This window comes from Micropterus salmoides, unplaced genomic scaffold (assembly GCF_014851395.1).
Source record: "Micropterus salmoides isolate LMB-PRFRI ecotype aquatic unplaced genomic scaffold, ASM1485139v1 Ms_hic_scaffold_11, whole genome shotgun sequence".
Classification (NCBI taxonomy): Eukaryota; Metazoa; Chordata; class Actinopteri; order Centrarchiformes; family Centrarchidae; genus Micropterus; species Micropterus salmoides.
Window position 1 is genome coordinate 5,981,569 of NW_024040152.1, and position 21,440 is coordinate 6,003,008.

The 21,440-nt window shown below is 40.7% G+C and overlaps 1 protein-coding gene across 2 annotated transcripts in view; it reads left to right on the forward strand.

The window, feature by feature from the left end:
• Positions 1–19,868, forward strand: part of crppa (CDP-L-ribitol pyrophosphorylase A) — a 47,659-nt gene extending 27,791 nt beyond the window's left edge. For both annotated transcript variants that reach the window (XM_038710579.1, XM_038710577.1), the window contains one exon: positions 17,861–19,868. In XM_038710579.1, the coding sequence (XP_038566507.1) occupies positions 17,861–17,965 (105 nt within the window). In that variant the 3' untranslated portion in view covers positions 17,966–19,868. The remainder of the gene's footprint in view (positions 1–17,860) is intronic.
• Positions 19,869–21,440: the final 1,572 nt, after the last annotated feature.

Below are 21,440 nucleotides of genomic sequence, written 5' to 3' on the forward strand. Positions count from 1 at the left end.
GAATCATCCCAAAACCACAAGGGGGGAACTGATGAATCAACTGAAGGCAGCTGGGACCACAGTTACAAAAGAAACGGTTGGTAACACACTACGCCGTCATGGATTGAAATCCTGCAGCGCACGCAAGGTTCCCCTGCTCAAGAAGAAACATGTACAGGCCCGCATGAAGTTCGCCATTCACCACCTGGACGACTCAGAAGAGGCCTGGAAGAAGGTGATGTGGTCAGATGAGACCAAAATAGAACTTTTTGGCCTCAACTCAACTCGTCGTGTTTGGAGGGCAAAGAACACCGAGTACAACCCAAAGAACACCATCCTCACCGTCAAGCATGGTGATGGCAACATCATGCTTTGGGGGTGCTTTTCAGCCAAGGGGACGGGACAACTCCATCGTATTGAGGGGAGGATGGACGGGGCCATGTATCGTGGAATTCTGGACCAACATCTCCTTCCCTCAGTGAGAGAGCTGAAGATGGGTCGAGGATGGGTGTTTCAGCACGACAACGACCCTAAGCACACCGCCAAACCTTGTCACCAACTATAAAAACCGTTTGACATCTGTGCTGGCCAATAATGGCTTTTCTACAAAATATTAACATGCTGTTTGTCCAGGGGGTCAAATACTTGTTTTTCCTCATCAGATGGTTATCAATTTTAATAAATTCATATGATGTGATTTTCTGGAATTTTCTGGGGATTTCTTGGGATTCTGTCTTTCACTGTTAGAATGTACATATGATTAAAATGATAGATCGTTGCATTCTTTGTAAGTGGGCAAACCTGCAAAATCAGCAAGGGGTCAAATACTTATTTCCCCCACTGTATTAAGAAGAGAGTCTTATTGCAAAATGACCTAACCACAAAACTAACGTAGGTGGGTAGAAGGTAATGAAAACTGAGAGCAGCGAGATGGCGGACAATGCGAGGCAGGGTGGCTAAACTCCCGTCGGTCCCGACAGATTCTTCGCCAACCTAGCAGGAGAGTACATCCCGTGGTGCGCTAGGATTTTATAACGATGACCAGAACGTACATTTCTCTGACTGTGTGGAAATCTAATTTTGCACATCACAGATGAAGAACAGAGGCATTAAAACGCATGTCTTGCAGGTAAAACACAAAACTAATGTAGGCAACAAACACCTCCTGGTGAAACAAAAACTGTGCACAGTTCAGAGCCATAATCTGTGAACATTTGAAATATGACTGCTGTTACTGTGAGATATGCTCCCTCATTACCACCAGTGAGGTGTCCATTAGATCAGACTGTGATTGTACTGGCCAGCTTCCAACGTGTGAATGTGAAATCCTCGATAGTGTCTATATTGTCTGTAGTTGTCACTATTGTTGTTATTATTACTGCTCCTTGTTTCCGGCACACAGCTTGACAACGCTTTACAATGCCGTTAGTAGGGATGGGGATCATTAATTTTTATTGATATCGATACCCTTATTGAGACTGCTCAACAATCCGATTCTTTATTAATACCACTATCGATACTTTACTATTATTTAGTGATGGTTATTTGGTAAGACCAGACCTAACTGGCATGAGGTACGCCTGCACACTATGAGGAAAATATTCAATTTGCCATAACGTTATATATTGAAATGACATATCACTTGCGATAAATAAACATATATTGAAGTGTACATATTAACTGCCTGGTTGTTTATAATTTAATATTTTAACTACAGCTAAATGTTGTTTCTAGAGCAGCAACATTAATGTTTACAACATCAAAGTAACTCAATAACTTTATCTGACATCCCAAGTAGTGAGTGACAGTTAGAAAGAATAACATCAGTGTGTATCAGTCCCTCCTCCTCTCTCGCTGGCTGCAGGTAATGTTACCAGGTAGGAGGAGGAGCGGCTGGTTTGTCTCAGCCAGCAGCTGAGTTTTTAAGACTACAGACCAGTCTGTTCTCCAGACAGACAGCTTTCTATTTAGCTTGTGTTTAACATTTGGCTAATGCCAAGCTAGCGTTAGCTGTGCTTGTATAAAAAATACAGGATGAGATACTGAGGACAGAGATGATTAAATTAACCATTTTTACATCTTTAACGTTACCTTACAGACAGGTGTATTGATAAAGTATTGTCTTTTTACTTGCGAAGGTTTTATTGCACGTACTTACAGTAACGAGCGTAGCTGTCATCAACTAACGTTACAGTAGTTTGGAGCTAACTTAACCCTCACCGTATTCCACCGTGATGGCGCCGCCTCTCGCTCTGCTGCCGTGTGTGTGTGTGTAGGAGCCGGCAGAAAGCAGGCAGAGACTGCAGCCTGATGATTTCAAATTAAATCACATTTGACGCTCGAGACATAACGTTACATCGGGTCTCGATCCCCATCCCTAGCCGTTAGTGTCGCTTTTTGGCTAATTGTTGGCGCCATGGATCGATAGCTTTTTAACCAAGAATCTGCTATTAATGATGCCAGACCAGAATCAGTCAACTCAGCAGAGTGGGTGCATTCCCAGGCAAATGATATCCACATGTACCAAAGAAAGTATACATTTCTGGAAATAGGCTTATTTGTTTTCTTGCTACTCTTTGATGAAAAGATTGATAGTAAGGCTACATTTAGACTGCATGCGCAGAAGAATAACACGACGTCACACGCAGCATGCTGTCATACAGAAGTACACAAGCCACAGAGGTTAGCTCCAGTTAGCTCATACTTGCTCATCCACCCAATTTTCATGGGAGACTCCCGTGTTTCATTGTCCTATCACGGGTCACATTTCTCCTGAATTATGAAAAGTGTTCACAACTTTATGTCCTTTTCATTACGGTTTCTGGATTTTACGCATCTGCCCCACAACTCACTAACGTTACCCCCCTCTCTCTCTCCACTGTGTCCGCACAGATAAGTAGCATGCACGTAACTCAGAAGAGAGCTTGTGGTCCGGTGGATTTCAGGTGTAAGAAAGGGAAACTGTGAGCAAATGATGGCGAGATAGAGAAGAAAGAGAGCCACATGTATAATAATGGCTTTTTCATTCAACAGAACTGTGATAAAAGCTGCTCTGCAGTGACGTCAAAGTCGCATCAATTCCGACCTGAGTGTGCAGACTGAGGTTGCATTTAAAAAGATCCGATCCGTATCGGACTTAAACCACATATGAAAGTGGCCCAAATCCAAACTGGAAAAGATCAGATTCCATGTGACTTGACCTGTTCACACTGTCATAAAAAGATCAGATCTGAGTCACATATAGGCAAAAAAAATCAGATTTGGGTCACTTTGGCCTGCAGTCTGAACGTAGCCTAAGATACTGGGTTAAGTCTGAAGCTGGAGCCAGGAGTCAGTTAGCATAGGGGAAACAGCTCTCCTTACTGTTCCAAGTTGAAAAATAGACCAAGATCAACACCCCATAATGCTTGCGAATTAGCACAGTATATCTTCTTTGTTTAAGTTGTGTTTTTGCAGATAGTTATGTACCTTAACTAAGCTAAGCTAAGCTACCTTACTAGCGCCATACTTAACACAGAGATGAGAAACTGGTACCTATCTTCTTGTAACTCCCAGTTAGAAAATGAATTAGCGGATACACATTCCTTTCAAGTTAAACAACTAAAACCATTTGGAAAGGATCATGGTCATGATGAAAAACTTATAAGCCAAAGTTTTGATATTTTCTGATGCCACTGACAGTAAAACGAGGTATGACGTCAATGCTTTTCACGTCAATATTTTCCAACATTTTTTATAAAACCTTGTTAAAGATAATGACAAACTCTGAGTCCCTTTTGTTCCTCCCTTAATTGTTTAATTCTTTTCTCTGACATGACTGCGCACCAGTAAAAAGAACAACCGTGGAGAACATTTAAGTGTCCTTTGCCTCTCATTATGTATCACTGAGGAATTATTGGACGCACCCACCCCTTTGGAAAAGTACAGCTATTTGGCTAATTGAATTTTAACCTTTGACAGTTAAAATGCATGAGCACATGGAATTGGGTTCGTCCCAGAAAGGTTGGGAAAATTATCCACCTCATTGACCTTTCAGTTAAGTCTTTCTGGATAAAAAGTGAATTTCCTCAAACGAGGCCTGACTCTGGTTTCACATTATTCATTTTAACACCTAACCACTGAGGCACAATCCATCCAGCAGCGTGTCGCGATGCATGCCACTTCTCTGCGTCAAGAGGAGAGAGTGAAATGGAGTCACGGACAATGAACAGCAGTCTCACTGAAAGGACATGTGATCAAAGCATGTCTCTAGAGTCTTTTTCCGTTTGTGCGGTTACCTCTCTGAAGATGCCCACAAGCCAAACATCAGGTGCGATAATGTGTGAAAACCTCAAACCGATCTGAAGATGTTGGCTGAGAATATGCAGACACCGGATCCTCATAAACTGACATGATGTTGTGAAAACGGTGATGGTATACGCTATCAGTGTCTGCAATGGTGATAGGAAGTGTCATTGGATCCCTCCTCGCACAAGGTCCTGGCGACTTGTCATCCGCTGAAAAGGGAGTTGTCACGGTGATATATGGGTGTTGTAATCCCTGCAGTGAGAGCCCTGATGTTTACCCAACCCCATATTTCCTCCTTCTCAAAGAGCCCGGACTGGGAATCCTAAACCTGAGAAGAGATTAGCTGGCCAGGAAGAAAAGAGAAGAGAGAAAGGAGAAGAGGGAGCGGAGCAAGGAAGAAAAGGAGAGGACTCTATAGGTCTATTCTCCTCTACCTGTTCAGATCTAGGTCTGAAAGGTGAAACTGTACACGACCCAGTGAAGCTCTTGCTGTGACACTCGTGGAGTTATACCCTCGCCGGGGTCAAGGGAGATCAGAGATGACTGTCGTCTCTGTGGTTTCAACACACTCCCGACTTTTCTCAGGCTAAATTCAACAGTTGTACTCTGCTGAATGGTCCTACGAGTGGTCCTACTGGGAAGGCACAAGTTGTGCAAAAAACTGTGGCAGATGAGCATGTGATTCACCTGACACAGATTACTTTTAAATTTCCCATGAAATGGAAAGCAGAGTGCTACTTGCTTCTGCATATGTGTTTCCTGTAAAAAGACAAAGCTAGGGAGGGAGTTGTTGTGGATATTGATGTTCCAATACCACTGAATGTTAGCAGTTAGCAGTTACTAAAGAAACAAGCAAAGCTATCTGTCCGTCAGGAAACTCAGAGCAGCCGGGGAAGGCTTCAGAGTGAAAACCAGAAAATATTTTCTCCACAAAATATGATCCAGTTTCACCCAAATCAGTGAATAAAGTTGCTTTTCAACTCAATGAGGCCCGGCCAGACCCCCAGAAAAACTCTGCTGCAGTGGCGTCATAAAAATTGAGAATTCTTCATTTGACACTAAATTAATACACAGTCTCGAATGCAGGATCAGTCATCCACATTATTTATTGTTTTCCAGAAAATGACAAACTCTAAAATATCATTAAGAATATGTCTGTATGTATGTATTACTTTTTGTCATAGTTTGGTTACATACTGGCTTATAGTTCACTTATCGCACAAGACATACCATATTTTGTATTTATTTATTTTATTAAACATTGATTTAACCAGATGATCTCATTGAGATTTAAACCTCTTTTTCAAGAGAGACCTGGCCAAAATAGCAGCATATTGACAAAACAGTTACAGAGTTACAGTTAAGAACAGCAGACAAACCCACATTAACCAAAAGACATTCAGTGACTCTTAAGATACACAAATAAACAATATAACTTTAACACCACATCAGGATGCTAACATGCTTACATTGACAATGCTAATGTTAAGCAGGGATGTGTACCATCTTAGTTTAGCGTGTTACATGCTAACATTTGCTAATGTGCTCTAAAAACTAGAACTGTTGAGGCTAAAAAGATTGTCATTAGTTTTGCAGCTATTTGGTCAAGTATTTGACAAAATTAAATTTTGACCTGATGATGGTGCTAGAAGTTATTAAAAATCATTCTGAGGGGTACATTTTTGTCAGTCCATGAAATCATTCTCTAGACATTTCACACAAATGTCAACCTCATTGCTAAAGACAAAGCAGAGCGAATCACAAAGTCATTAACCATGGCTGTCCGATGACCGGCCGACTGACATTGACATCCCTAGACCTAGAACTAGCATGTCAGCCAAAGTTTATAGTCATAAACAATTAGGTTTCACTGCAAAGTTCCACAACTGAAATCTGGTCTGTTAGTTAATTCCCTTAAAATGAATTACACACTCCTGGGGAATTTTCAAAACGAAGCGCCAAGGGATTTTTATCCAGAGGTCTATGCTTGTGCTTTTTCTCACACTACATCTGTCAGGCAGCATACGCAGCTTATCCTGTTTAGGTCTGACAAGGCAGACAATTGAAACCTTACACAAGCTCTTACTGTGACACCTATGTATTCGCACCCTGGTGGGGTCAAGGGAGATCAGGGATGACTGCCGTCTCTGCTGTCTCAGCACACTCCCAACCTTTCTCTGAGTAAATCCAACAATTGTCCTTGGATGAATAAGTGACTGGTGTTATGTTTTCTGTGATGAGTATTGGAACCTTTAATGTACTGTGAGAGAATAGCGTCATCCCACTTTCTCAAAATGAGGAGCTGCCTCCATTACGAGACAGATGCGATTACTAAAATTGCATGCATTAGCTTCTTTGGCTAGTCTAGGTCCATTGATAGCTAAAGAGAAATTTTAAGTGAGGAAGAAAAAACACTGTTGATATTGAGTTGCTTACTGAGCATTAGACAAGTGAATCAAAACTTTGCCGAAAGCTGCACGGATAAGAAATGACATAGCATTATTTGGTTTTTGGTAAGCTGTATTTGGTTACTCCAACATCTCTGGGAGAGCTGACAGATTTGGTGAGTCTTCTTGTTGATCTACTGCACTTAGCATCAGAATAAAAGTCCAATATCCACCCAGTACTTGTCTTTGTTCTGACAATTATGTGTTTAAACTTTATCTAAGATTATCCTGGAAATATGGATGAGAGCTCTTGGCACCCTGAGCGGAATCCTGACAACTCCATACAGACAGAAGCCCGGGGTCGCTCCCCTCCTCAGTGATGTATCTGTAAAGTGTTAGGAACAGAGCGTTGGGAGAGACTCACACAGCCGCAATATGTGCAGGATATCAAGCTTGATCTTCCATGCCGAGAGTGCTCCAGATGTGCGTCGGCATGTGTGAAATTTGACCGCTGGAGCTCAAGGAATTAGACATACCAAAGCGGTGTTTACTCAGCTTTGATTTCTCAGATTAAAAAGACCAGCAAGCACTCTGTTTGAGCTGATGTGACTTGATGCAGGCACTTACAGACAATTTGGAAATGACATTCCAAGAGAGAATTACTGTTACAAACAGACAGTATGTTCTTATGGAAGATTAATGTAAGCTAGCGCTTCACAATTACTTTGTAAACATTCAATCACTCAGAATTAGGACAAAACATGTGTGTGTTTGTTTTGCCACTTGGTTTTGAGCTGTTTCTGACCACCCACAGTAGTCCTGGTTTGAGTTTTCCTCCAGCTCTTCAGTTATGTAGTTGGTAAGCACTGCTCTGCGGGGATAATGCTTTCATTTAACAGCCCTCATCAAAGATTGTTTTTTGTGGCATTCACCTTCATGCTCTGCTTTTGCTTTTATTTGCAAGGACCTCTCGGTACACATGCTTGTCTGGTTGGGTGTGGTGGAAAATAGCTGCGGAATACCACACATTGTATTCAGAACAGGGAAAATACCACCAGATGCCCCAAAATCCAGGTAAAACTTTAGTTAAGGCTGATAAATGTATGTGCTCCTCCAGCCACTGACAAAGGGCATGTATCTATGCCAAAATTTCTACTTTTTGGATCCTCATCTGCATCTACATATGGTAATAGATCAAACGATCATACTGATGAGCAGACTGCTCATGGATGATTTTTGGAGACTACCTAAATCATTCAGGATTATAGTAGGGCCAGCAGATATTTGGATAACAATATTTGAACCAATGCGTTCCGCCTCTCTTGCTCTCCACTTAGACTGTTTACTTGCATGCAACCAAAGCCCACTCAAACGTGATTGGTCAATACTACAAACGGACTACAAATGGAAACCAGAATACTTCCAATACCAAGATCTTGGCTCTTGCCTACAGATTCTGCATTCATATGCAGATATCTGTTTATAGAGATTACATCCAGGTAACTTCTTTTTCTTTCTTTGTCTCGCGCAATTGCTGTGTTTATGTTCATTCATTCACTGTGACAGAGAGCGGCGATCGCAGTGAGCAGAGGGGTTTGCAATGGAGATGAATCTACTCAATGAGATGATAACTGTGCCTTTTTTTTTGAGAAAATACAAGCAGCCAATCACAGTTCTTGTGGTCTGCATGTGATATCTCTGTAGCCGCTGTTGCTTTGACGTGTGGTTACATTTTTGAGAAGGTGAACATACGCTACAGTGTACCTTACCGCATATAGCCACTGTAGCTACGCTGAAGCCCCTTTAATCCAACAATACATCAATATTTTGTTTGTTGGCTCATGGCCTAACTTTACACATTTTATTTAATTTTTTTGAAAACTAAACCAGACTTAATCAGACTGAAAGCATAACTTAAGTGGAGGTGATGACCATCCAAGTTGTCTTGAGGTCCTTCCCAGCATTTGGAAGATTCAGTTCAGATTCAGCTGGTAAAATGTAAAAACGGCTGGGGATTTGGGCCCCAACGCTAAAATCGAATTTCCTGCTCTGATGGAAACCCATATTCGAAGTTTATAAAGTTATAAATAACCAGATTTCAAGAACTTAAATCTGGTCTTGTATTTAATGTCCTGAAAAAATGAATCTCACAGTCCTGGAGTTTTATCATGAAGTGTCATGTGTCTGGTAGAGGTCCCTTCTTGTTCTCACACTACATCTGTCAAGCCACACGGCCGGCTGTATCCCCTTGATGTTTAGTCTGTGGTACACCGATATTTTGACAGCAGTACAATAACACAGTGTTGCACCTATGTTTGTATGTTTGGCTTACGGCCTACTGTGATTACAATCTCATGCTTGTATTAAGGATGGAAGTTGGGGCAGTAAGTCTTAGCCAGGATGTGTGCTGCTGAAAACCCAGGTTGTAAAAAATGTCTTGTTTTGTGAAATATTCCTGCACCTGCATCTGACCTCAGATGGCCTGGGATATAGACTTTATTTGGCTTCCCTGGTTTGGTGTAAGTGATACAGTGTGATAAGTCAATGAGGCATCCTTGCAGGGTGTGTGTGCTTTTGGGGCTCTCTCACCGAATGTGGGATTTGGCATGTCCCAGTTCATAAATCCCACACATGCCTTCATGCTTTCATACCTCCCCAACTAAAGATCCATTGTTCTGCTTACTGTTTTGAGGTATGTCTCTCGGTGAGTTAAATTCAAACAAAGTCATCTCTCACAAGAGCTTGTTGAAAAAGTTCTCACTGAGGGGATCCGTGGAAATACCGCCCCCCTCGATGTCCCATTCTTAGCTGGGTTTGCCTTCTCTGAAGAGGGTACACAGAAGGAGAATTCGTACATTAGACGTGACTAACAAATTGTTAGCTTTCCTCTTGCCCAGTGGACGCCCCTAGACAGGATATTTTGGAAAAATGTGTTGAAAGAGCTTTACAGGTGTACCGTGAAAGGGTTGTGTGGCAGCAATTGTTCTCTCAATGGGGTCTGAAAAGCAGTTATCAATACAAAAGTTTGCTTTTTCTAAGCCTGGAAACTCACAGCCGCACAAAAGTAGGGTGGGATACAGACACATTAATTTTCCTACATTACATTCCTTTTCAGATGAAGTGAGGCAGAGTGGGAACGACACGGGCATCTAAAATGCAGACACTCAGGCAACGACACTAAATACCTCAGTAAAATTTAATAAAACACTTTCCCTGGAGATTCTTCATCTGTAAGAAGTACAAAATGATGCTTATGCCGCTGTCATTTCTATCAACTTCAGCTCTCAGTCTTGGAGCTCGGATCCAAGCAATTTTTCATATTTATGGCTGAACTTTCGCTGTAAGCATGATGTATACTCCGAAAGTTGTTTAGATCCAAAGCTCAGCAGTAAATATTAAAAACTGTTGGATCTATGTGTGTGGAGGTTTTCTTTCTTCAAGTGCCTGAGTAAAGTTTGGCGGGGTTCTTGGTCATCTTTGATTCATTCCATCACAGCAAATCATTGATCCTGTCTCTTATATGATTCTCCAGTTACTATTTGGCTTAATATAAGGTGGAAAATAGACAACTAGGTTTACTGAGGTACTGTACATAAGTACAACTTTGAACTTTCCAAGACTAGAAATAAAGGTTTTCACCTTACAGAAAAATAAAATTTCTGCCACAGTTCTTCATAAGGAGTGTTTTTAATAAGTTCTAAAAAAAAAAAAGTAACTAAGTACTTACAGTGTGTACAGTTTGAGGAATTATTCATATCTCTCCAAAGTCTCCAAAACTAGAAATATATAAAGATTTCACCAAGTAGCAAAACTAAACTTTAACACTCCTTCACAATGAGTATTTTAATATTTAAAAGAAATTCTATTTAAAGTACAATTTTGAGGGATTGAATTGATCTGAAACCATTAAAATCCCCCTACATTAGAAATGAAAAGTTTTCCATCTACTATGACAGCTTTAAAACGCTTCTTCACAAAAAGTACTTTTACTTGCTGTTAATGCTTGTTTGCTTCTACTGTTAATCACATTGACCTGCCTGTGACTCAGTCATTACAAACTCAGGCTGTGCAGCCAAATATTTTCGAACCCATGGATCTTCATTTAACATTTTAGAGGAGAATCCAACGTTTCCAAAGATGCCAGACTGAATTTTCAGGACAATGTGTAAAAGTGAAGCACAGGACATCTAGTGTATTTCCAACCATAAAAACCACGTTGTCTTTGGTTTGAAGATTTTCCTCATATACCTTCAATGAAAAGCTGGAAAGGAGCTGGTAAAGAATCTATATTATACTGTCAGACAGTGGGACACCAGACCCTGATTTTTCCAACCTTAATGCTGCTTTAGTGGAAACAAAAGGGAGACATTGGATGTTACAGATTTAAATGCAGGGCTTATACTTGTGATGGTGCATTTTCCCCCTTTGGTATTTCTACATTTACTAGAGGATTTGAGTCGTTTTCTGCCATTCTTCATCAAATCAAATGAGTCTCTATACACAACTATAGTTGTGCAAAAAATTTGGGGCTATAATCAGACTTTTGGACTGGCCAGTAATTGGACCTGTTTCCCCCTTCTCTCTTCGCAGTTTAGCCCCAAGCTACTGCCTGTCTTCAATGATACACTGAGGGGAGCAAGGGCAGCAGGACCATAATACCCACTCGGGGACGAGCTGTCAGAAGCCCTGAAACACTATCCTCTCTCAGACCAAAGCACTGCATGTTTTTATCAGGATTGTATCACTGGGATACAACACACAGGTCATTTGGGGAGAATTTTCTGAGAAATGACCTCATCTATTAAAGAGTAGGAGTCAGAGTAATGCTCAGTGAAGTTCATGTTAGGTGGTGGTTTTAGCTTTTAAGATTCCCAGAGTGGAGATTGCTGTCTGGCCTTAATTCTAGCAATGATACTGCCCTCAAGTGGATGCTCCAACTATTAGTACTGTAGCACCCTCATGTCACAGGCAAAAATACAGTGACAGTAAAACGTTAGGAACGTAAGAAAAGAGGCCATAAAAACTTTCTAAATGTTTTTGGCCACTGTGGTTATAGTAGCTGGTGTGACTCTAACTTCTCTTTCCAGTTCTCTTGGCTTGGGCTCTGTGCCAAGCTTTTCCATAAACTGTTTTTCAATTAGGACCCAGTGCTCTTGGCATATAATGAAGGGAACAGAAGTGGAAGCCCTCAGCAGCAGCAGCAGCAGCAGTACTCAGGGCTGGGGATCTCGGGAGAATGACAGAGGCATACAAATTGTCACTGTTAAAGGTCATAATTGCCTGAAACCTTTAAGCTTCAAAACAGGCTCTTCTTGTGTGGCAGAAGTGCTGCTGTGCACTCCTCTGAGATGGAAAGGTTGATTGCAACTGTGGCATTTAAGAGAAGAGAGAGTTTGAGGATTGCTTATTGTGTGGTCCATTGATGCTTCCCCCCCCCCCCTTCCCCCTTTGCTCTGTGTTTCAAAGACCTGTCGCTTCATGGCTTGTCAAAATCCTCCCTTTAAACAGTGGGCAAAAATAGAAGCTAATGATTGAAGTTCCATCCATAAATTTGTGGTCGCAGTTTGGAATAACAAGGCTGTTGCATGTGTTTGTGCATTCATACACATGGGAGTGATTGAGAACATTTTGCTTTTAGTTATTGCCCTTTCAAATGATTATATATATAGCATTGTTTATATATTAAAACAATGCTCTCACTTAATTTCGTAGTATTACTTGCCTCTTGGACTGGAACCTAAGTTCTTGGTGCATGAAGTACAAATAAAAAAAATGAACAGCTCTAAAGTCCCCAGAACTCTCTCCATGTATGACTCCTATCCAGTGGTATTTTTTCCTTGACACCATATTGTTTGCTAACAGTCTGAATTTTTAAATGTGAAATCTGTCAAGAGAAACTATATAAATGCCATCTAGGCCACTGAGGGATTGGATACGTCAGTAATCGATGTAACAGAGGCGCTGCTGTCAGTGGAAAAAAGTGTTACGTTTCAAAATGTAAATGTGTCGCTTTCCCATTTAATATGGCATACATTACTGCTGATAGTCCTTCCACTAATGTGAATAAATGATGATACATTTGGCTTGGAAATCCTTTAAGTGAGGATTTGTGGCAGTTAATCATTATGAAGTGGAAAGTGAGGTTCCCTCACGTCTAATAATAGTAAAGTGAATCTCGTAAAACCGAGCACTTTTAAACTAAAATAAAATAAAATATTCTCCTGCTGACTGCACTTAGACTTTGGCTCGTGATGAAATTTCTGTCTTTGGAACATATGAAGATTAATTCCACACTGTAAACAGGTGAGAAGCGCCTATTAGGTCAAATAGCTCTATCAATCAGACTAATCCACGTGTGGTTTTCATCTCAAAGGCTCAGTTACGCCTTCGACTTTAGGTTTGATCTTGTGTCTGTCCAAATATCTGTAGTTCTGTCTGTCTCAACACTGCCACAGTGAGAAATATTCAGCCTCAAGCCCTTGCTTACCATATTCTACTGGAAGAGATACTGGGACGGAGACAGTGGAAAACTATTTTAGTCAATGCTGGAGGACACAGGTTTTGGTAATGATGAAGATCTGGAGACATGCAAATCCCTCCAGGATCACATTCCACCTCTTTGTGTTTGTGTGTGTGGGGGTGCACATGTGCGAGTATGAACACGTGTCTGTGCATCTGTTCTGTCTTTCGTATGCGCTCTCGCTGTCTTAATGCTAATGTGTTCCCTCTCATGGATGTTTGCGTGCCCGTAACAATGAGCCAGTGAGCTGCTCATTAGCAAGCTGCTTTAGTCATCCTGGATGGTCCTCAGTGGAAAGAGGAGACACGAGCTGAAAAGAGCGCCACCCCCGCCAACGGCAGCAAAGCCCGGGTCAGGAGAGGTACCAGCTCTGGTCTGTCAAGACCATCCACTTACTGTGAAGTGAACTGCGGCTCTTCCCTGAGCGGCAATTAATCAGGTCACATGTTCCTCACGCTCAAGTCATATAGATTTCAGCCTGAAAGCAGTAAAATATGCAAATGTCTCTAAAGCTGTTAAGTAACTCTACCCTTTTGTCGTGCTTTTTTCTCAACCACATTTAAAGCCTGAGTGGCAGTTGTGACTACTTAAAGCTGTGCCACGAGTCAATGAAGAGCTCAAGTCATATTTGTGTTCCACTGTGCAAGCAACTACTTGATTTAATAATGCTGTTTTATGAAGCATGATTCATATTTCAAAGGCTGCATATCTGGAGTGGAAATAATTCAGCGCTTGGGTTTAGACAGGCTTAAATCTTTGATCCTCCCCGGTGATCTTGACTTGCCTTTTGCTTTGTCTTATTTTCTTGTGTGCAAAGTGTTCTTTGTTGTGCGTGTAAGAAAACAGACGTCTCTAATAGAGTCATTAGCTGTGGTTTGATGGCTGTAGCTGTCTTCGATATGCCCGAGACACCCGCCGTTCTCATGACTTTCTCAGGATCCTCATCAATGCACTTGGGTGGTAATTGGCCAATGATGGTGCTCATCACATTTATCATCCCCATGGCCTTTTAGCTCCATCAGACACATGTAACTTCTCAAATACGTTCCATGTGAAGATGTAATTTCTTTTAGATAACAATCGAAGGAATGCTTTGATCTGATTGCTTTTGGTATAAACAATGATAAGATGCAATCAGATTTTACTAGACTGCTTTGATTTTGGAGCTTCTGAGTGATCACTGATGAACCTATGCATATTCCGGGCGATATGTGGACGATGTTGTGGTATCAGCTGCAATTGTTGACTGCTTACAGATGTACTGGCCCATCTCCTCATCGCCTCGTACTTGTGATTAAGCCACAGAACAATGACTTGGGCACATCGTAAAGACAAACAGGAAAGCCTCGCTGTTTTTCCTTCACTCCATTTCCTTTGATTCTCCTGAAGGTCTAGCCAGTTGTAAATCTAAAAGCATAATAAGAAAAGATTGTAGATGCTGACACAGAATGCTTCTGGAGCCCATTCAAAGCGATCATATTTTGATTTTGAGTTTTCATCCCCCTGTGATTCTTTAATCACTGAGAGGCTGGAGTCGCTGATCTGTACTCCAGTGCCTCAGTTTCCCCCTTCAGTAGGTTGGTGTGGAAAATTGATGTCATCTGACTCCCCCTCCACTGGTTCTGATTAGGGAGGAGTGCTCCGGGAATTCTGGATCCGGGGTCTCTCACTCCGATTAACCACGGTCAGGCCCGATTCCACGCTCATCGCTCTCACACCTCGTCACATTCCCATCCAATCCCCGCACAAACTGTGCCGTTAGGAGCTGGCCGGTGAAGTTAGGCAGTAAGATCAAGAAACGACAGAGCGAGAGAAAGCTTATTTTTCTCCTGTTGATCATACGCTCAGCTCCAAATGTTCTGAACCGCTGACACATAGTTGTAATGCAAATCAATTTGGAAGCTAGATCTTAAGATAAGTCAAGAAGAATGTTCCAAATCACAAATCATCGTTGTTTTGTCATCTGAGTGAGATGTTATTTTATTATATATTTATGTGCTCCTCTCTGTGGATGTTAAAACATTAAAAGCTTTGTGAAAAGCCTTCTTAAATGATTTTGTTTCACTCTTAAGTAAACCTGCCTTTTGAGAGCTGGCTGATAAAATTGGTTATAGACCCAGAAGAGTAAGTGTCCGATTGGTCTGTGTTGTTCTGGTAAAATAATATGTCAGATCCAATCCCGGTTTAAATGATAATTACAGTTTATTACAACTTGGATCAAGTTTTCGTAAGTTTAGTCTGTTTTGATAACGTTGTTCTCGCCAAAGTAATAACACTGCATACGTTTTGACATCTCATAGCGGAACTAAATAACATTAATAAAGGCTGAATTCCAATAAGGTGGTGCCGTTCCAGTCCCCTAGTGTTGTACATCCTGGCTTCCTGCCATGGCTTATTGGAACACCCAAATGGATCAGAGCCATCGTTAATGTCACCTGTGATTTTCCTGCTATGACATGTCAAAGTGACTGCTGTGGAGAAAAAAAAGGTCTACTGCTGAGATCTGAGAGCATGGCGACATCGCTCAAAAGAAATCCAGGCACACAAGCAGACAGATCGTCAAACACACTGTTGGAGTGACGGTGGCTGGCTGGTGCTTTTGTTATTTTCATTCACATGCACTATTATGAAAAATGTACATGATTGATTTAAATGAATAGTATATAGCATCTAATAGTAATCTAATGTAAAATATCAGATAGAAGCAGATTATGTATAGAGAACTCATTACTCAGAAACACATATGTCACTTGTGAGGGGGGGTTAAATAAAGAAAAAAATATACATGTTAGCGATATTAACCAGACAAAAAAGGTTATGTTAGAGAGATCTTACATTTTTACCTGGGACGTGTAGCTTTAACCTCAGTTTCTTAGCATGATATCATGTACGTAACTGTCAAATGCTTATTTAAGACTCAGCCGGAAACATTTAAACTCATGGAGTTAACATAGTTTAATTAGCTAGCTATCTACAATTGCTAATTTAATTTCAGCAGGCAAAATAAACACTCTTCAGCTAGTCTGCTTTTGTCTACCTCGACCCGTTGTGTCATAAATTACTATGGATTTAGATGGTAAATCTGCCATCGTTATCATTGTACATCATGTGTTGTGAAGCAAAAGCTTGTTGTATTAACAGTAACTATAGGGGAGTACTAGGCTGAGCATAAAATTGTAAAAATGTTGTGACCAAAACTGTGAAAATAAGATCAAAGATAAAAACAGGCTTATCCTTAAACTTAACATAGAAGTGTAATGTTTTAGTTATTTGAATGCAGAGCATAGAATGTTAAACTCTTTGGTCATTGTAGAAACCAAAATCTGTCCCAGGCCTTTCTTTTTTTCTTCCCTTTTTGGTATACATCCCTTTTTGTGTTCTCAGTGGTATATACTTTAAAAGTTTCATGCAAATGAAAATCTTTTTCATATTTTCTCCCTCATGCATGCTGCTACATCAAAAGCGTTGTCCAAAAGCCCTATTAAAGTTTGCAATCCATTTATGAAAAAGTCCAGGTAGAGCATGGAGCATAAATCTATTTGAGGAACAAGCCTGTGGTTAAAACAAAGTAAAGCTCCTTGAACTGCAGCTCCTTTGAAAGATGGAAAACAGGTCATTCTTAGGCCTCATCAAGAAACTAAATCAAAGTAGGGAGTCGCTGTAGCCTAAGGAATGGAGTCAGGGGAGTGAAAACCATTAAAAGTGCATTGTGCAGGCAGTCTGCAGAGGGAAAAAAAAGAAGAAAGAGTTACACGAGAGGAATCACAAAAGCAAAACTACCACAACAGTGAGGTTTAAAAACAGTGTGAATGTGAAAATGTATGATGTCCTTTTGTCTTATGTGTGGTTAAGTGTAGATCTGTCCAATGTCATGCACCATAAATCTTAAAGTAGGCCTTATTGGTTCACAAGCTTCAGACGACTTGACATTAACACAAATTTGGGAGAAAAAAGAAAGTTAAAGTGCCTTAAATCATCAGCACTTTTCACCCTCCTCCTTTAGAAAATTGCTTCCGTCTGCTTATTGAGCCATAAAATAACACGGGAGTCACGAAAATCCTCGACAGATTTTGTGATTCTTACAATCAAATTAAATGTGGTAAGTTCCGATTGCAGCTCATTACAGCTGACTAGAAGAGGAACGTAGTGCGCGATTATTCTCTCATCAGGAGCATCCTTGTGGGAAGTTGAGAATTTGGGGTATTTTTATGAGTGTCGTCATTTTTAAAGAAAATGGCAGCTGATGCTAAATTTGGAACCTTGCCGACTTTTACCATTTGCCAAACCATCGATGTTATAAATCCTTCCTAACAGGACCGTTTCATACTGTTGCCATTACTGCAAGTGGAACAACATGGGACTGGTTTAACTTTGTTTCCTGCTTGTTTGAACCGGCTGCTAAAAGTAACTGGATGCTGCTGGCAGCCCAATAAACTTAAAAGCTGGTCTACAAATATTTGGATGACTCAAACGAAGTCATGACTATTGAGAGAAGAGATAAACATGAACAAATGTGAATCTGCGTGGAGATGTCTTAGATTGTTATTGTAGGATCTTGCTACTGAGCTCATGTAATGAGCGAGGTGGCATGTTGCTAGCGTGTCTGTCTGTAATTTTATGTTCTTTAACAAATTACCTCCCTGTCTCTCCTCCTCCTCCTTCTCCCCTCTCTCTCTCTCTCTCTCAGGACACCGAGCGTTGGGAGAGGTCAGCGTTGAAGGTCGCTGAGATCATGTCAGCTTTGATCCAGGAGAGGAGTCCCGCCCTGGTGGGACAGCTTCTGCAGGCGTGAAGGGAAGCAGCACCAACCGAGAACCTCCTCTACCAGACTCACGAACGCTGCAGGGATGAGGCAGTGTTTATTCTGCTCTAAATCCATCTCATCAGTTACAGCAAGGTTAAAGGGATACTCCCAGGATTAAGTGCTGCCCAGCGAAAACTTTGGGGACTTTCAAGAGATTAACTTCCAAAAAAGAATTGAAGCAGCAAATGCAGAGATATTCTGAATTTTAGCACCCAGACTGCATCAGGCTCAAACCCAGAATCCTAGACTTCCCTTCGCTCCTTTTGTTTAGCTTTCTGCAAAAAATCAGATTGTGGCAATGAAAGCTAGTCTTTACTATAATCAACCACAAATCGGATGTTGTGGTCTATTCTAACAATATATGTGGTTGGTAAAGTGGCCAGTATTTTGTTGGGTTGCACCAGTGCCAAATGACAGAGTGAATTAGTTGGTTGTTTGAGATATTAAAACAGAAAAATATTTAACATTTATCATTAATATTTACATATTGACTGAACACATTATAAAGCTGCTGTAGGTTTACTTTTTTATTGTTTGTTTTGTTTGTAAGTTTTTTTCATCAAATTAGTACAGCTGGATTTTTCAGAAATTAAAGCCCCTATGTTTTGGATTTTAAACATTCTTGCTTTGGAGACTCCTAGTGATATTACTATGGACACAACGATGCACATCAACACATACAATCATATAAAAACACATAGGGGCTTTAAAATGGCTGTAAACAAATGAGACCATTGTTGAGAAAATGTTAGTCCCCTACTGGAACCAAGAGATTCTGATTTAAAATCTAGAGAAGGTAGACAAATTAAAGCATTCAGTTTTTGAAACTTTTTGCAACTTATGGTCACAAAAATTCCTTCCAGTATGTTTGTCCTCTTCAATAAAGCACAAAAGAAACATGGAGGATCATAACTTATGTGAATTGTGCTGTGCTGACACCATAACTGCTTTAAGTTTGAGGCTGACAGCCATCTAGGTTCAGTCTAAGTTGTTCACCGGAAGTATCACAAGTACTTTGAGAAGCGAGACATGGCCCCAAATGCATGTACAGTACATTCGCATAACAAATGATTATTTCCAACCTGGATCAACAGACCGTATCACTACGTGAAGTTATTACTGTGGGAATTTGAATTACAATATGTATTACCACAAAAACTGGGCGTTTGTAAACAGATAGGACAAATAGTAGTTTTCACACTGAACCCATTTGATTCCGACTTGGCAACTTTAGACTAGTGTGAAGACTGAAGTCAAACTCTGGATGACGCAAGTGGACTAAACTGCCTGAGAGGGTGAAGTGAGTCTAGTGCTTTCTTTTTTTTGTGTTGCGATAGCAAAGCACAGCAGCCACAGAATATGATATGTTATTTTAGCTTCAATTCAAAAGATAAACTGATAAATCCATCAGCTGATCATGAACTGTCAAGGAAGTGATCTGTCTAAGCAACAAATATATATTTATGCTATTTATTTGTTAACCACAGTAACACTTGTGCAATGCTGGGATTGTCCCTGATATTCCTGCTTGCGTCCTACCCCGTTTATGATGAAAAACTAATTAAAAACATGATGACACCATAGTAATTATTTCCCCAATTTAATCCTGTTTCTACCTGGTCGTCATTCATAAACAGTCATTTTTTTATGTGCTTTCTGTACTCTGACAACAAATATACACAAGAAGCAGTAAAGTGCAGCATGATCTGCTGTATCACTGATGATCGCAGGATGAAAGTCCCCAAAACTGTCATGGGGTGCTATTGATAAAACTGTATTGTGTCATAAGGACTGCTTTTACCACTGGATAAAGTGACTTAAACACTAATGTGTAATAAGAGGGCGCTTATATATTTGTACTCCATTAAAACTGCTTATTGAAAACACTAAATATGGGAGAACAATTTTTTTTTTTCTTATTTTACTAAGTAAGTGCGGATTTCAGAAAATTATGTTTTATTCAGAAATCCAACAAAATATATTTACCTTTTGCCATCAACCCTGAAGTCACAGATTAGACCCCCAACAGCAGCAACAGATGTGCAGTGTCTTGCTCATGGGAATTTCAGCTGTCTCCCGACTGTGAACATTTAGGTGTGTTGGCCCGAAACGATTCCTAATCAAAACGTGACTGAAGTGCTGTAAAGGTCCTGAAGTTTAGATGCAAGTCTGGTTGTCTGTCTGCGACCTCATGCATCAGTGAAGCCCTTAATGAAGCAGCATTGTACAGAGGAGGCTCCTGTTTCCTGCAATGAACCAGCTCTGATACCAGCAGACCTTGCGGCATTTTTGCACTGCGCCCCCAGACTGATGATGGGGAGAGAAAAAGCGATGACGTCCTCCAAGAAGATGTGTGCCATGCTTTTATTCCACAAGTTAAGATATGAAGATCCAACTGTCAAATGCATAGAGAGGCTCGGTCACAAGAGGCTTGACTATATGAAGGGTTCAGGGAAACCTTTTATACCTCCTCATAGTTAAAATGATAAAAGATTCTCACTTTTTCATTTGACATCTCTGACTTGGACCTGTCCAGGGTGTACCCCGCCTTTCACCCGATGTCAGCTGGGATTGGCTCCAGCCCCCCCCGACTCTGTACGCAGGATAAGCGGTTGACGATGGATGGATGGATGGATGGATGGATGGATGGATGGATGGATGATGTCTTAATTCTATCCTATATTTAAGATATTTATCAGATGACAAAAATGCAAATTAAATTGCAAAAAGAGATGAGATGTGGACGGCATTAAAGTCTGTAGTGTAATTGACTGGATCTGTAGAAAATATGGTGTGCAGGTGTTGGTGGGGGGAAATGTTACAAGACCAAGTCAGTGCACATAGGGAGAGTCTCTTTTGTTGACTTTTGGGACTTGGAGCACCAGGGCTAAATGCTCTCAATCAGCCCAAGTGGACTGATCTGTCTTCCAATTAGAAGACGCTACAAGAGAAGAGCGAACAAGGCACAAACAAACAGGCCAGAGTTTATGCTCCGGGCTTCATATCTACATCTTAAGCCGATAACATTCATAAATGGACTCCTAAATCTCATTACACATATACAGACACAACATATATAATCTGACCAAATCACACTTGTTACCAAGCTGTCACAGTGCTCCAGCCATTCGTTTACCTGACCTGTGAAACACCTAGACTCTACACTTAATGTCATTCTGTTTCAAATGATACCTACTTAAAGATATATACTTTAGGCCGCTCCTTTCTTGCTTTATTTTTTGGATGAAATCCATTTTATGTCACGTCCAGAATGCACCACCAACAACAATATTTATCTCATGTTGAAGTCTTAACACAACTAGTGATTCCAGCTGTCAGAAAGATGTAGTGCAATATTTTTCTCCAGAAAGGAAATTACTACAAAACTGACCTTAACTACATTAGTTAAATAAATTTACCTTGTAATGTTGCATCTCTGGTGAACCATAACAAAATATACAAC